Source organism: Schistocerca americana, chromosome 8, assembly GCF_021461395.2.
Source record: "Schistocerca americana isolate TAMUIC-IGC-003095 chromosome 8, iqSchAmer2.1, whole genome shotgun sequence".
NCBI lineage: Eukaryota > Metazoa > Arthropoda > Insecta > Orthoptera > Acrididae > Schistocerca > Schistocerca americana.
In genome coordinates, this window is record NC_060126.1 from 60,609,230 (window position 1) to 60,626,700 (window position 17,471).

The following is a 17,471-nucleotide window of genomic DNA, read 5'->3' on the forward strand; positions in this document are numbered from 1 at the left end:
ATCCAATTAGAGGTCATTTGCTCAGTCTTGGCATCCATGCGCTTCCAAATACATCAGGCATGTTGCTTTGTGTGACCTATTCCTCAATGGTCTTGATGCAATAAAGACAAAACTTTCTGATGGAGGGAGTGAGGAATCCCAACATCTGCATTGTCATTCTCTGCATGCAACAGCAGAACACATGAGTGCACAGATAGCACGTAACAATGTGGAAAATAGTGACATACCACTGGATGGGGCATTTCGTTCAAACTATGTGGCCACCCATGGTGCATGCATTGCAAAATAAACTGAAGAACTTGGTCAGATGTAATTGTTGCAGAAGTGTGGTGAAAATCAAGAGGAAAACCTTGAAGATTTTGAAAATCCAGAGCATTGATTTTTTTACATTTCACAGATGAATCAAATGCTGTTTCTGTACTGATCAGTAACAGTCAACACATCACCATTCGGATGTTAGGCAGTGGGTATGGATAAAAACCTACACTGATAGTTAAACAGTATCAGAGCTTAGCACTGCATTTTTGTGCTATCTGTGTTGGGATAGGCTTGGAGGAATTGAATGAGTCTGTTAATGGCTGATGGACTGTAATCAAATCGACTTGCGTCATAGGATGGTTGGGTTTCGGGTTCCGCTGAATAGGTCAGGAGTCCACTATATGCAGGAGGTGGCTACACGGGTAGCAGGGACTGTGTTTGTATGGACTGGGCAGTATTTTAGGTTAGAGGGTCTCGGGAAACACACAAAGAGCTTCAGTCACAAAGGGCGCAGGCCAAACACAGGGAGAACATAGACACAGGAACCATTGGTGTAACAGTTGTAAATTGTCGTGGCTGTGTTGGGAAAGCACCAGAGCCCCAACTGCTAATAGAAAGCACTGCTGCTCAAATAGTTATAGGCACTTAAAGCTGGCAAAAACTGGAGATAAGGTCAGCCAAAATTTTTGCGAAGAGCCATCACTAATGTTAACAAGACAGCAGTTGAATGATTCAAACTGTGGTGTCACCGCCAGACACCACACTTGCTAGGTGGTAGCTTAAATCGGCCGCGGTCCATTTAGTACATGTCGGACCTGTGATGTCACCGCCAGACACCACACTTGCTAGGTGGTAGCTTAAATCAGCCGCGGTCCATTTAGTACATGTCGGACCCGCGTGTCGCCACTGTGTGATCGCAGACCGAGCGCCACCACAAGGCAGGTCTCGAGATACGGGATAGCACTCGCCCCAGTTGTACGGACGACATTGCTAGCGACAATACGGACGAAGCCTTCCTCTCATTTGCCGAGAGACAGTTAGAATAGCCTTCGGCTGAGTCCATGGCTACGACCTAGCGAGGCGCCATTTGCCTTACCTAGTTTGAGAGTTATCGTATAAATGTCTCAAGAAGAACTTTGTAAACCAACAAAGAATAAAGTTAAGTATATTCCAAAGCTACGTATTTTCTTGATAGCAGTGTCCCAGGAATAGAAAAGCAACTGGAATCACTCAATAGAGGAAAGTCCACTGGACCTGACGGGATACCAGTTCGATTCTACACAGAGTACGCGAAAGAACTTGCCCCCCTTCTAACAGCCGTGTACTGCAAGTCTCTAGAGGAACGGAGGGTTCCAAATGATTGGAAAAGAGCACAGATAGTCCCAGTCTTCAAGAAGGGTCGTCGAGCAGATGCGCAAAACTATAGACCTACATCTCTTACGTCGATCTCTTGTAGAATTTTAGAACATGTTTTTTGCTCGCGTATCATGTCATTTCTGGAAACCCAGAATCTACTATGTAGGAATCAACATGGATTCCGGAAACAGCGATCGTGTGAGACCCAACTCGCCTTATTTGTTCATGAGACCCAGAAAATATTAGATACAGGCTCCCAGGTAGATGCTATTTTTCTTGACTTCCGGAAGGCGTTCGATACAGTTCCGCACTGTCGCCTGATAAACAAAGTAAGAGCCTACGGAATATCAGACCAGCTGTGTGGCTGGATTGAAGAGTTTTTAGCAAACAGAACACAGCATGTTGTTATCAATGGAGAGACGTCTACAGACGTTAAAGTAACCTCTGGCGTGCCACAGGGGAGTGTTATGGGACCATTGCTTTTCACAATATATGTATAAATGACTTAGTAGATAGTGTCGGAAGTTCCATGCGGCTTTTCGTGGATGATGCTGTAGTATACAGAGAAGTTGCAGCATTAGAAAATTGTAGCGAAATGCAGGAAGATCTGCAGCGGATAGGCACTTGGTGCAGGGAGTGGCATCTGATCCTTAACATAGACAAATGTAATGTATTGCGAATACATAGAAAGAAGGATCCTTTATTGTATGATTATATGATAGCGGAACAAACACTGGTAGCAGTTACTTCTGTAAAATATCTGGGAGTATGCGTGCGGAACGATTTGAAGTGGAATGATCATATAAAATTAATTGTTGGTAAGGCGGGTACCAGGTTGAGATTCATTGGGAGAGTGCTTAGAAAATGTAGTCCATCAACAAAGGAGGTGGCTTACAAAACACTCGTTCGACCTATACTTGAGTATTGCTCATCAGTGTGGGATCCGTACCAGGTCGGGTTGACGGAAGAGATTGAGAAGATCCAAAGAAGAGTGGCGCGTTTCGTTACCGGGTTATTTGGTAACCGTGATAGCGTTACGGAGATATTTAATAAACTCAAGTGGCAGACTCTGCAAGAGAGGCGCTCTGCATCGCGTTGTAACTTGCTCGCCAGGTTTCGAGAGGGTGCGTTTCTGGATGAGGTATCGAATATATTGCTTCCCCCTACTTATACCTCCCGAGGAGATCACGAATGTAAAATTAGAGAGATTAGAGCGCGCACGGAGGCTTTCCGACAGTCGTTCTTCCCGTGAACCATACGCGACTGGAACAGGAAAGGGAGGTAATGACAGTGGCACGTATAGTGCCCTCCGCCACACACCGTTGGGTGGCTGGCGGAGTATCAATGTAGATGTAGATAACGTATCCTGTTCCAGACTTGACGCCAGTCGGCGTGTGTGTACGCGTGCCTTTCGCCTCCCTTCTCAGTGTGGCGTAACTAGCTTGTTACGCCACAACAGGACCCGCGCGTCGCCACTGTGTGATCGCAGACCGAGCGCCACCACAAGGCAGGTCTCGAGATACGGGCTAGCACTCGCCCCAGTTGTACGACGACTTTGCTAGCGACTACACTGACGAAGCCTTTATCTCATTTGCCGAGAGACAGTTAGAATAGCCTTCAGCTAAGTCCATGGCTACGACCTAGCAAGGCGCCATTAACCGTATCTGAAGAGAGTCTTATTTGTATTATCAAGAGCGATGTACCGCAAGGATTGAATAAAGTTAAGTATTCGGGGAGCTGCATACTTTTCTTATGAGAATTCACTACTTATCCTGTTCCAGAATTCACGCCCGTCTGCGTTAGATTTCGGCCTCCTCTATCTACAAGGTGTTGGCACATTTACCAACACATCACAAACCATGTAACAGTTCTCAACTACCTACACGATATTGTGCATATACATCATTCACAATGTGTACCAATGAAATACATTGCTCTATGCAGAACCACATATTAAAAATTTATTAAAAAACAGTATCACACAGTTCAGATGCATATGCAAAGCCTTTCATGTCTAAAAAACACATTCACTGAAATTCCATGTTGATTTTTAGTAACACCAACTTAGAAGGAACAAGAAGGAACATCCTGAGTACGAGCTCGCAAGTGGCCAATGATGTTTGTCATTCGATGCCCTACACGTTGTCTACCATGCGACCAAAATATTGGCTGCTAATGGCAAGAGGTGGGCCGAACTGCAGGTATCCAATGCAGTGAGCACAGCTTGGGGCTACAGATCGTAGCTGAACTGCTTAGTTGACAAGTAACACTCAAACCTACAGTGCCAGTGGTGTTGATTTAAAGCAGAGCAGTGGCAGTGATAAACAAGACAAAAGTCACATATCTAAAAGAACAGTTGCTGAAGTTGACATTTCATCAGTAAGGAACCCAAGGAAATATGCATAGTAACAAAGAAGTGGCAGATGAAGTATTAGCATTGCTACAAGATTTGCCAGCGGAATGCATGGTGTTGTTAACACTTGACTGTGTGGCCAATGCACATAGGACCACAATAACGACGATATATGCTTAACAAGTGAAAGTGATATTGAAACAGTGCCGAGAGATGCAGTTCATCATCCTTGTCAGAGGGAGCTACAAATCCTGTCTTCAGTGAAAAGTAGTAAAGAACAAAATTGACAGCCAAGGAGCGGGTACTAATCATAATTACTTATAAGGAAGATCATCTGCAACACAGTAAAGAAAAACTATTATGAACAGATTTAGAATAAGTCTGCAACAATATTACTGTAGTGCATAAGAAAAACTATCAATAGTCAAGGGAAGACAACGTGAACTCGTTACAAAAACTAGTTTTTGCACGTTTCAGGGATGATCAATTCAATTTATAGAATGTGCATGATAGTGACCTACAACATTGTGCACATCAAATTGCATGTGACATAGATCACAGTTATTTCAAGTCAAGTAGTGGATGGTGGTGTAACTTCAAACAATGTTACAGAATTGGAAGACTTGAGGTAAAGAAATTTCCAACAAAGTGTCAAGTGGACAATGCACTACGAACTGCGAACTCTGCCAGAAAATTTGTAAAGGAGATAAACAAACTTATCTCGTCGTTCAGTAAGGAATTGTTTTTAACTCTGACCAGTCAGGTTTGGAAGAGGTAACACATATCAAATGAACCCTGGAAATTAAAGTACCAAGAGAGTTATATCAAGGTCAACAAACATCAATGCCTTAACTCATTTGTACACAATTAGGCCAGCTGTTAACCTGGATGCTTAATTGGCTGGAAAGTTATTTGTTGTGCTGCATGAAGTTGGAGGTCCTCTGCCCCCTATAATTCTTTCTCATGAACACGATCTTGCAAGGACAGTAGGGAATACTTATGTCACAACAAGCAAGAGTGGGGAAAATGGACATAAGATAACGACAACTATGAGATGAGCACTGCATTTGACCAATACCTGGTCAGAATAACTTGCTTTCGCTTGATTCCTGGTTTACATATAAAAATCATACTCCTTTAGAGCAAACTACTACTGCTGAAAAGTATGTAACATTGCAACTCATACCACCTGGAATCGCTGGACTAAAGACTAGTTTCAGTGTTTTGTTTCAATTAATTTCAGATGATCATTTTCATTACCTTGTATATACAGCATTAACAAAAATGTAATGCCACAATAAAGAAACAATAGGGAGAGAACACTTCGAGAATATTAGCATCTCAAAAACCATAGAAAAGTGTAATTTAAGTTGCTTTGTTGTGAATCTGGACATTTGTATGCATGCTATAATGCATACTATGCTGTTTACTATGATTTATGAATTTCTGATTTTCTTCCAATATTCTGTTACGTTCCATTTTTGTATTACATAATGTACAATCTGTGAAATGCTATAGTTGTATGAACGTTAGCATGTGTCTACTTGAAACTAACTAAGCTGGTGAAATTAGCCAGTATTTTGGAATTAAACATTTCTTTCACAAGACATTTCAATGTCTGTGCAATTACTTCTGTAGCACTCACATTATTTCTCTATTAGTGTCAGTTTTTTGTTAAATTTACAGAATGTCATTGTTTGGAAACTATGGATCGGTAATATACACTGTTTTATCATAATACATTTTCTATGTATGATGTGTAAGATTTATGATGCGGGACATCTACTATATAATTACCTACTTCATTTTTATCTTGTCATTAATACACACTAGCAAAAGAATGACAAAACTTTCGAAGACAGCTCTACAAAATAGACCGACATCCTGTAGGAATGGCGAAAATTTAACAAGGTAGCAGGTTACTTCAACATGCGTGCAAATCTCAAACCCACTTTTTTTTACTTGTAGAATCACTACTCAGGTCATTATATCTTGCGAAAAGTATTTCATGGCACATTTTCACATTTCAGTTTCATGACTAGAAAGCAATCACAACTGTGGAAGCACAGATATTAGTTATCCCTTTGAACCACCAATTCAAGATTTTACATTGTATTTCAGGTCTCCCAGGGAATGGTGGGACAGCTATCAGCTCGGCGAGCTGCTGGTGTTGTCCTTGAGATGATAAAAGAGGGCAAGATTGCAGGGAGAGCTGTCCTGTTTGCAGGACAACCAGGAACAGGTAAAAGCAGGTTCAGTGAAAGCTACCCAATGTGTATAGCTACATACATCTGTAGTAATAATGTAATAATCAGTATGAATGAGTCTTTAGTGTATTTTCTTCTGCCAGTGCTTGGTGTATAGATATTTTACCTGTCCATGTTATCTTTAGTAGTAATGTGTACCTATCCATATTACATTTAGTAACAGTGTGTTATACATCTTGTGAAGAGGAAGTAATGTAGGATGGATCATGGGTGACAGCAGTGAAAAGATAATAGTGCCATTGACCTTCAGATTATCTAGTTCATTTTTCAGAGTTTGGGACTTCAGGAACAGAGTATCCATATGCATAGTTATGGAAGATTTTTTTTTTCCCTGGTGTTTCACCTTGTGAGTAATGGTTGGTATATAGACATTTAATGTAGCTGCCAAGTATTTCCCTTCTTTTCTCCTTACATGTCTCTTTCTGTAGTAGTTTAATGTTGTAGATAGTGGCATAAAATTGTCATAGTCGGTTAAGAGTACTGTAAAATTTCATTTATATTGGGCGTTGTTGCGTATGTATAAATGTGTAATTAATTTATAGGTAAAACTGCAATTGCCATGGGACTGGCACAAGCGTTAGGTCAAGACACACCTTTCACAAGTATGGCTGGCTCTGAAATATACAGTTTGGAGATGAGTAAGACAGAAGCTTTGACACAGGCTATCAGAAAGTCCATTGGAGTGCGGATCAAGTAAGTTTGAAAATCCCTGAGCCTATAATCAGTTGTTTGTAATAGTTTCATATATTATAATTTAATCTTGCAGAGAGGAAACTGAAATTATCGAGGGAGAAGTGGTTGAAGTACAAGTTGACAGGCCTGCAACTGGCGTTGGTACAAAAGTCGGGAAGCTTACTCTGAAGACAACTGAAATGGAAACTATTTATGATTTGGGTAGCAAGATGATTGAATCACTCATGAAAGAAAAGGTAAGTTCATTTTAAGTAGATTTAAAACAAATGTTAAACGGAGTTTCTTTGAAACTACCTGGCAGATTAAAACTGTGTGCTGGACCGAGACTCGAACTCGGGACTGGCAGAATTAAAGCTGTGAGGATGGGGCGCGAGTCGTGCTTGGGTAGCTCAGTTGGTAGAGCATTTGCCCACGAAACGCAAAGGTGCCGAGTTCGAGTCTCGGACTGGTACACAGTTTTAATATGCCAGGAAGTTTCATATCGGCGCACACTATGCTGCAGAGTAAAAATTTCATTCTGGAGTTTCTTTGGTTTCTGGCATCCACACACATTCCCAATTTTGTGGCGGATAGTGTAGGGTAGTGAAATTAGAATTAACTGATCATTCAGTGTAATTTGTTTCAAAGTTTTTCTTATCTATAACAAGTCAGTCATATGTCAACGAACCCAAAAAAATTTACCACGGTTTCTGATACTGGGAACTGATTGTTGGCTGTTAAGATAGATCTGATACCATAATATGTGAGATTCTTTGTGAGAATAATGTGAACCGCTCAGTTAAATGTTTGTGATAAGTCACAGAAAGTACCAGTTGGCAATATTTTTTCATTTAAATTTTCTGTAATTTCAATTGGATGGGAGATAAGCAGCCTGACAGTAATAGATTCTGTGTGTATTTGAAAATATACACATCCATGTCATACATGTGTGAAGGAATATGTTGCATATATCTGAAGAACAAGATTTTATTTATTTATTTATTTGAGAGTTCTGATTTTAATGTAGCTAATTACATTCTCAATTTCTTTGGCAGATCATGGAGCAATTATGATTTGGCTCTACATGTGTGTCATTGGAATTGATCCTTGCATGTGTTCTATTGCCTTATTCCCAAACTGCTCATGCCAGTTGTCTGAGTTATTTCCAGGAAGTTATTAAATATTTAGATTATATAGCTACTGTCATTTATTTCACCACCTGTATTAAAGTCCTCACAGTCCTTAATTGATTTCCCAGTTTCTCTTTTAATTATTGCCCATTTCTTAAAAGTTCCCTTCTCATTTCTATCTGTATGTTTGGGATAAGTACTGCAGAGATTCTGATTAAGTTTTGACTGATAGATTGACTGATTGATTCTCGAGGAAGGTCATGTACTTTAATTTATAAATATTTCAGGGAAATTGGCTGAAATAAGATTAATTAAATTGTGCTGCCACTGTGAATGCGATAGCATTGACATCTAGTGGTACAGCTACCACGACACCAGAGATCAGTGAAGCTGGGGTGGAATAAGATTCAGGACTGGTGGTGTAGTGGTAAAGCATGTGTCTGAAAACTGGAAGGTCACCTAATCGAATCATAGTCAGACCAAGAATTTTTCACCGCATTTTAACCTAGAATTGACCTCTCAATGTTGTGGATAATTGCCAGAAGTGAAACGTGGTTCAGATTCCATATTGAAGTGTAGGTCTCCTGTTCTGGGAGCCCGTTCGTATTCGGATGTGGTAGTCTAGTGGTAAAGTGCTTGTCTCGTAATCGAAAGGTCACAGGATCAAACCCCATTTGGACAAGGATTTTTGCTCTGTTTATTAACATAACCATCATCTTTCAGTGACATGGAGATTTGCTAGAAATGGCAGATTCCATGCTTCTGTAGGTCACCTTTATCTGGTTGGAACTTGCCTAGTGAGGCACAATTCGCGGAGACAACATTAAGGTGAAAGACTTGACCCATATGAAATTATCATTACCATAATCTGTGAAATAAAGTTGCTGCCAAAATCTCTGAAGAGCACGCCCATGCCATCTAGCGATGAGAGACGACTTGCGATAACCTTCCAAGGAGCATGCAAAGCCATCGTCCTACTAGGAGACGATTCCCAATCACAAAAAATGCTGTCCAAACCTGCAATAATCTGTGCGGCAAAATCACATTTATTTGCTATAATTATTTCATTTTGTGCAGTTACTGACTCGATGCTCCTTTGGCAAAATTATCATGAAAGCGTTGCTCAAGACAACTGCATCATAAACCGCAGGAACAGCTGATATAGATCACAACCAAAATACGTTGAATCTCTAGCAGGTAAATCTGGAACACTTTGTGGACTTCTTTACATATAAATTCCAATAATAAATTTATCAACCGGTATGGAGTATTTGCAAGAAACAAACTACAAGGCCATTCAATAATTAATGCAACACATTTTTTCCCCTCTAAATTAATTTCACATGGAAAAGATGTGGAATTTGTTGTGGGAAATCATGGAATATTCCTGCTGCAGCTCCTATAATTTGATGAAGTTCTAATGTCTGGTGGTGCTATGTGTTGTGTTCAAAATAGCATCTGTAGTGGAGGTGCGTTCCAAGCAGAGAGCTGCCATTGAGTTTCTTTTGGCGGAAATCAGAGCACTGCAGAATTTCAAAGGTCACGCATAACTGTCTGATCTCCCACCTGCTGGCCAACTGCTCACAGCTGTGACTTACGCAGTGTTGGGACGTGTGGACACTCATTCGAGATCTGCACGTCTGTTGGTATTGCCAACACACTTATCTAGTAGTTGAAGTGCTCAAAGGTGTGTGACTGCTGGGTTCCTTATTACCTAACAGAAGACCACAAAGAGCAATGAAGGACCATCTGCTCGGTCCAATGAAGGATGCACTCTGTGGAAAGCAGGGTGTGGGCAGTGGAGAGGTTACTGATGCAGCAAGATGTTGACCCCGATATCGATCAGGGTGGGGGGGGGGGGGGGGGTACCATGTGGCCGTACAGGCTCTTCTAAGGTGGCATAAGGCCATTGCATTGAATGGAGATCATGTTGAAAATAGTTTTGTACTCAAAAGAATGGGCAATAATAGGGTGTAAAGGAGGTTTGAATAAAAGCAACCTGTTTTCAGAAAAAAAAAAAAAAAAAAAAAAAAAAAAAAAAAGGTTGCATTATTTGAGTGCTCCTCATATGATCATTAACAACTTTTCTACACTGTTCAATATGACTACAATTTGAATAATGAGCAAACAAATGTTTCCGACTTAATAGCGCAGGGTGGCTATTCTCAGGGAATTACATTTTACTTAGAAAAATCAGAGAAATCTTGGGGAATTTGATCTCGGGGAATTCTTTGTTTTTAACTTAATATTTAAATTTTATTTTATTGAGTTTAATGGATCACAAATTTTAAAATACTTAATATTTCAGAGTGTGTTAATTACGTGAGTATTATTCGATATGAAGCACCGATGTTTAAAAACTGCAGTTAAACTACTGCTAATGACTAATATATCTCAGCTGAGAGCAAAAAAGTCATTATTATGGTATGCCAACCCCCACCCTTACCCCCTCCTCTCACCATTAATTTACCAGCAGCTTCTTGACACAGTCTTCTTCCTCACACCTGGAATTCTCAATTTTTTCTCGCCCTACAGGTTTGAGTAGCTGCTTTGTATAGTCAGCAACAATGGAGGGAAAATGTTTTTTTTTTATGTGCCTGGAGACACTGGCAAGACTTTTTAATTAATCTAATACTGTCAATGTTAGATCTGATGAAACCTTGCTGCAACAATAATCTGACTTTGCTGCCGCACTTTTAGAAGGCAGTTGAACTGACATTTTGAGCCTGTGGCTGTGTACAAAATATAGTTCTACTCTTACACAGGTAATAGCAACCAGCCATGTTTTATAATGCTATTTGTTTATTTAAACAGCACCGTTACTGGATTCAAACTGACCGGTTCATCTTCAGACGGCTAGTTCATGTTATACATTAGATTTAGCCTTTTGTTTACCCACCTGACAAAACTTCCTTGGGCTGGTGCTGTCCTGCAACCAAAAGATGATGTGAGACAATGTCTTTTTAATTGTAATTGTGCCTCATAACGATCTTACGTGATTTAAACAAATTATTATTATGAAAGGGAGGATGTTTTGGGTACTTACGATGAAGAATCTGCGCCATTATGTTCCAGTGTGGGTTGCTCATCATCTTGGAGCAGCGAAAACTGTATAATGCACTTTTTTGTGTATATATTTGCACATAATGTAAAGCACCACTCACACACTAAGAAATTTCATCACGTGGAGGTATGTATACAAAGATGACGACATTACAACCATAACAATACCAAAAATGTCAACTCTGAGAGATATTTCATTACGTACATGTATGTGACAGTAGAAATTTACGAATTGCTAATGTTACCTTATTTATTATTTATATTGACAGAGATCTGATTAAAATTAAGATAAACAAATAAAGCAGTCAGTTATAAAGCGTTACTGCAATGATATTAACGTAATTATAATGGTATTCATTGGGACAAGAGTAAATGATAAGGGCCAGATGTACATAAATAAATACTACAACTATGGACGTATTATGGGATACATCGATAGCACAGTAAATGGTTTGGGATGGATGTGCGTATATAAATATTGCAACAGAGGATTATTTTTATTTTTTTATTTTTTTTTTTAAATTGGAAAGCAGGTGAATGAAATTTTGGAGAAAGGATGCATTGGTTAACTTGGTTTGTTCATTGAGGAGATTTTGTGGTCATTTGCTTTTATGTACATTTATTTCAATCTCCTTGTGCAAATTCATAAGGCTACATTTCTCAGCATGGTGCAATACTTATACATGGTCTTCAGTGGAAGACTCATGCCTGTTTTAAATAATCTGTTGTGAACTAAGGGATCTGTTCACCTATCACTGCGATTGAAACTGTGTATCAAACCCAGAGAGCGTAAAATTCAGCATAATGACCCCTAAGCTGTTTACGTTATTTAGTAGCTTAGGCCGATTGCAGCTCTCCTCCTGCATCAATGCATCCCAACAAAGTGAAGAAGTCTGAGAGAATGGTCATTTGGCACTGCACAGCAGGACCACGGAGGTAACTAACTTAGAGAATGGTGAGGAGAAATTATTTAAGAGGTAAATTGACATACATGTGTTGTAGGTGACAGATCATGCTTGTGAAGTACACAACAGCACGAAATAACACCACAAAACACTTAAAAATAATAAACATTTTGATAATAACTTGTTCAAAATAGGAAATTGTGAACTTCAAACAACAATCAGTAAAACAAATAATAATGTCTCTGCTTTAGTGCCATACGTCTCAGAATTAATTGGAAAAATTATACCCTGATGTCCGCAGCGTTTTAACTGAGCCACTTGATTGGTTTTAGAAAAATGCTATATTGTCACCTTCAGATGAACCCATCAGTAAAGCAAGTAACTTCATTCTGTCCAAGTTTGAGGACCCATCACAAATTTGTTATTCTCTTGACATGGTATTTTTGAGAGAGAAAGCAGTGCATTACCTTACTGAATTTTTTTCAGTTCATTAATGTCACCTTTCCCCCACAGGAGACTCATAACTTTTTTGAGTATGTGCAGGCTATCCTTCCACTATCCCTCTCTCTGTTGGCCTCTCCATTGTGAGGTTTTCTTGGTGCCAACCCTGCTTGGACCTGGTTTATGAATGGGCCTCAAGTTTCCACTCCTGGCATATTTATAACTTTTAATTAAATAAACACATGGTCCCCACATTGGGTTTGACCCGCCACCAATTTTCAAAACACTACAGAAGTGCGGATAGTGCAGGGAAGAACACCCAATGCAGTTTGTGCTCCACTTTTGTGCCTTCCTATCTGTGCACCTTTCCCTTGAATCCAAAACCTTGCACAGTAGCCATGCCATTGTGCGGGTGGGGGGTCAAAGGTGGTAGCCCCCAGACCATGCAGGGATCGCACTGTGGGTGCCCAAGCTGAAAACTTGCCACTCGTGCTAAGGAGTTTGTACTCTTCGTGTCTGGGGCATGGGGCTTTGAGCAATATATTACTGGTCAGGTGGTGCCCTTGGGGAGAGCCTCCATGAAGATTGGGTTCTACGTGGCGGATAAATGGCAAATGAAGCAGATGAATTTATCTCTTGCTGGTGGCCATATGGCCCCAAGAGTGTCTGTGAAAGGATAGCCCTCTTTCAATGCTGAGAGATACGACGCTAAAATGTTTGCTTCCCTGGCTACACCTTGGGAGGAACGTAGGATTAAGTGGCAATCAGAGCCGTGTTTGCCACAATACTTGGTCTGTTCAAGGACTGATGGTGATTTGTTCTTAGCCACAAAGCCATTGTTCAGGCAGCCAACTCTAAAACGAAAAGTGGGTCAGTTCTGAACAAAATGGCATCATCTGCCCAGTCACGTGCACTGCTCGCTGGGTGACATACCAGTGACTGTCACTTCCAGTAAAGTCTAAATTTAGTTCAGAGCATCATTTTCCACAGATACCTGCTCTTATAATGTCATGATGAGATGTGTGCCAACTTGGAGCAAAGAGGTGTACACTTTGCCCACTTTGTCTATAGAGGGCCAGAGAACAATAGGGTTGCTACCAGTGCCTTCATTTTGCCTTTAAGAGGCGATTCATTGACTGAGAAGGTCAAGGTGATGGTATACCGATGAGATGTTGAACTACGCTCAGACATCACAGAGGCCATTATAGATCATAGGTTGACTCTCCAATGCCATAAGTGGCACCCATCAGTGGAGCACCTCATTGCCTTTAAGTGGCTCCGTGCCTGGGTCTGTCACCTAATAAAAAGACGGTAGCAAGAATGCTGGGAATGGTGTATTTCAACCATCAGACTTCCCCCTGCGGGGCCGGGGATTAGAATAGGCCCGAGGTATTCCTGCCTGTCGTAAGAGGCGACTAAAAGGAGTCCATCCCCCTCACGGGGATAGTTAGCGCCTGCGTCCGGAGACGGACGGTTCCACGACCTATCATCGTGGTCTTTTTGGTTTTTCACTTCTCGTTTCTTCCTTCCTTTTGTTGGTTCCTTTCTTTGCTCTTCTCCACCTCACTGTCTTCCTTACTCTTTCCCTTGACTTCTCCTTGCCTTCTCATTGCCTTTTTCTCCTTGCCTTCTCATTGCCTTCTTCTCCTTGCTTTCTCATTGCCTTCTTCTCCTTGCTTTCTCATTGCCTTCTTCTCCTTGCCTTCTCTGGTCTCCGCCTCGGCGTTTGAGACAGTCTGTCCTCTTTCTCCCTCTCTCTCTTCTTTTTCCTCTTCTTCCTTCCTCCCTGTGCGTGCCTGAAGGCCGACCCACGCGTTCGCACGCGTAGCCGGTGACGGGGTAACGCGTAAGTCCCCGCCCTGGGTAGACATGTAAGGCACGCGCGTACCCCCTGGTAAAGGCCAGGCCCGGGGAGGGGTGATTGCCTGAGCTGATACCTTCTGACCATGCCGATTGGTCCCTCCGTCTGTTTCTCGGGAGGTGTGACCTGAGGTGTAAACATTCACCTAAGGCGGGAGTGCCCTCTGAGAGGGTCCCCACAAGGAAGGAGCGCGCCATCGGAGACGCTGGCAATCACGGGGGATTCCTCCGCAATGGATTCTACTCCATCTCTTTCGACTTCGACCCAAAAACGGAAACGTGACCAGCCAACAGTGACAAAAGTACTACCGCCTGCCCCACAGTTCCTCGTAGTTTCTCGATCTGAGGACGGAAAGGATTTTTCCTCTGTCAACCCTTTCGTTATTCAGAAGGGCGTAGATGCCATAGCCGGATCTGTCAAATCTTGCACCAGGTTGCGTAACGGCACCTTATTACTAGAAACTGAGAGTGCCTTTCAGGCACAAAAACTGCTTCGGGCCACCCTCCTGTACACGTTCCCTGTCCGGGTGGAGGCCCACCGAACTTTGAATTCGTCTCGTGGTGTAGTCTATACTAGCTCCCTCGACGGATTGACTGACGAGGAGCTTCAATCATTCCTCGCTGAGCAGGGCGTGACTGCTGTCCATAGGGTCATGAAAAAGGTCAACCATGACCTTGTACCGACCCGGACAATTTTCTTGACCTTCGATAGTGTTAAGCTGCCATCGCGCATCAAGGCGGGCTACGAGGTTATTTCTGTTCGCCCCTATGTCCCGACACCTACGCGCTGCTACCAGTGTCAGCGTTTCAATCACGCTCGACAGTCTTGTTCCAATGCGGCTAAATGTGTCACTTGTGGCAGGGATGCCCATGAGGGTGACTGTCCACCTCCGTCTCCTCGTTGTGTGAACTGTCAGGGTGACCATGCCGCATCCTCCCGCGACTGTCCTGTCTATAAGGAAGAACGCTGTATCCAGGAAATTCGGGTCAAAGAGAAAGTGTCCACCTCGGCTGCTCGCAAGCTATTGGCTAGTAGGAAGCCCACGCTGCTCCCAGCGGGGAAATACAGTACTGTCCTCGCCTCTCCTCGGACTACCCGGGAGGTAGCAACCCAGACATGCGATCTGACCTTCAGCACCACGGTCGTCCGTTCGGCCAGTGCTAAGATCGCGCGGTCGACGTCTCCTCTTCCTCCCATCACCCCACAGACACGAGCACCTTCCTCAGCTTCTGCTAAGACGAAGACACCGAAGTCAGATGCACGGGCCTTCAAGAAGGAACCATTCCGTGCAGACTTCCTCCGTACCTCGACCTCCCAGCCTTCGACCGGTACTTCCACAACACGTCCTTCCAAAAAGGCGCATAGGAAGCACAGTTCTCCTTCCCCGCCACGGCGCATTTCTTCTCTTGCGCCACCCAGCGGCTGCCGCCCCAGGCCGTCATCCGTTTCGCCTGGCCGCACCGCTGGTCGCCGTACATCTGGCCGTTCACTGGCGGAGGAAGCTCCCCCTCCCGGCCATCCTCCCGAGATGGCCGATGACCCTATAGACCCAATGGACGATGACTGTCCGCCTACTGATAGCGGCGGCAGTGCTCGCTCGAAGCCAGGCCCTAAGCGGCCTTCGAGGTGACCACTTCTCTCATCTTCCTTTTCTTACGATGGCACTTATTCACTGGAATATTCGCAGCATTCGCTCCAACCGAGAGGACTTGAAGTTGCTGCTCCGCTTGCACCGTCCGCTTGTCGTAGCCCTCCAGGAAACGAAGCTACGCCCATGCGATCAAATTGCCTTGGCACACTACACCTCTGTGCGTTTTGACCTACCCCCTGTGGTAGGTATCCCAGCTCATGGAGGGGTTATGTTGCTGGTCCGGGATGATATTTACTACGATCCCATCACGTTGCACACCGGCCTGCAGGCAGTTGCCATCCGCATTACTCTCCCCACTTTTACGTTTTCCTTTTGTACCGTTTACATTCCATCGTCATCTGCCGTTACCAGGGCAGACGTGATGCAACTTATTGCTCAGCTACCTGCACCATTTTTGTTAACTGGAGACTTCAATGCCCACCATCCCCTTTGGGGCTCTCCAGCATCCTGCCCGAGGGGCTCCTTGTTAGCAGACCTTTTCAACCAGCTCGATCTTGTCTGCCTCAATACTGGCGCCCCTACTTTTCTTTCGGACACATCTCACACCTATTCCCATTTAGACCTCTCTATATGTACTCCCCAACTTGCACGCCGGTTTGAGTGGTATGCACTTTCTGATAAATATTCGAGCGACCACTTCCCGTGTGTTATCCATCTCCTGCAGCATACCCCCTCTCCGTGCTTCTCTAATTGGACCATCTCCAAGGCAGACTGGGGGCTCTTCTCTTCCAGGGCGACCTTTCAGGATCAAACCTTTACAAGCTGCGATCGTCAGGTCGCACACCTCACGGAAGTCATTCTCGCTGCTGCTGAATATTCCATCCCTCACCCTCCTCCTTCTCCACGTTGCGTACCGGTCCCCTGGTGGACCGCAGCATGTAGCGACGCTTTACGTGCTCGTCGACGAGCTTTACGCACATTTAAACGCCACCCTACAGTGGCGAATAGTATCAATTATAAACGATTACGTGCTCAGTGTCGTCGTATCATCAAAGAAAGCAAGAAAGCCAGCTGGGCTGCTTTCACAAGCACCTTCAACAGTTTTACTCCTTCTTCTGTTGTCTGGCGTAGCCTGCGCCGGCTATCTGGCACTAAGGTCCACTCACCAGTTTCTGGCTTGACGGTCGCGAATGACGTCCTTGTGGCCCCTGAGGCTGTCTCCAATGCCTTCGGCCGCTTTTTCGCAGAGGTTTCGAGCTCCGCTCATTACCACCCTGCCTTCCTCCCCCGCAAACAGGCAGAGGAGGCTAGGCCACCTAACTTCCGCTCCTCGAATTGTGAAAGTTATAATGCCCCATTCACCATGCGGGAACTCGAAAACGCACTTGGCCGATCACGGTCCTCCGCTCCAGGGCCAGATTCTATTCATATTCAGATGCTGAAGAACCTTTCTCCTGTGGGTAAAGGTTTTCTTCTTCGTACATACAATCGCATCTGGATTGAGGGACATGTTCCCGCATGCTGGCGCGAGTCTATTGTCGTCCCGATACCTAAGCCGGGGAAGGACAAGCACT

At 43.4% G+C, this 17,471-nt stretch overlaps 1 protein-coding gene across 1 annotated transcript in view; it reads left to right on the forward strand.

The window, feature by feature from the left end:
- The window catches only part of LOC124545427 (ruvB-like 2), an 87,852-nt gene that overhangs the window by 16,259 nt on the left and 54,122 nt on the right, over positions 1–17,471 (forward strand). The window contains exons 3-5 of the mRNA XM_047124347.1: positions 6,089–6,209; positions 6,777–6,927; positions 7,001–7,163. Of these exons, the coding sequence (XP_046980303.1) occupies positions 6,089–6,209; positions 6,777–6,927; positions 7,001–7,163 (435 nt within the window). The remainder of the gene's footprint in view (positions 1–6,088; positions 6,210–6,776; positions 6,928–7,000; positions 7,164–17,471) is intronic.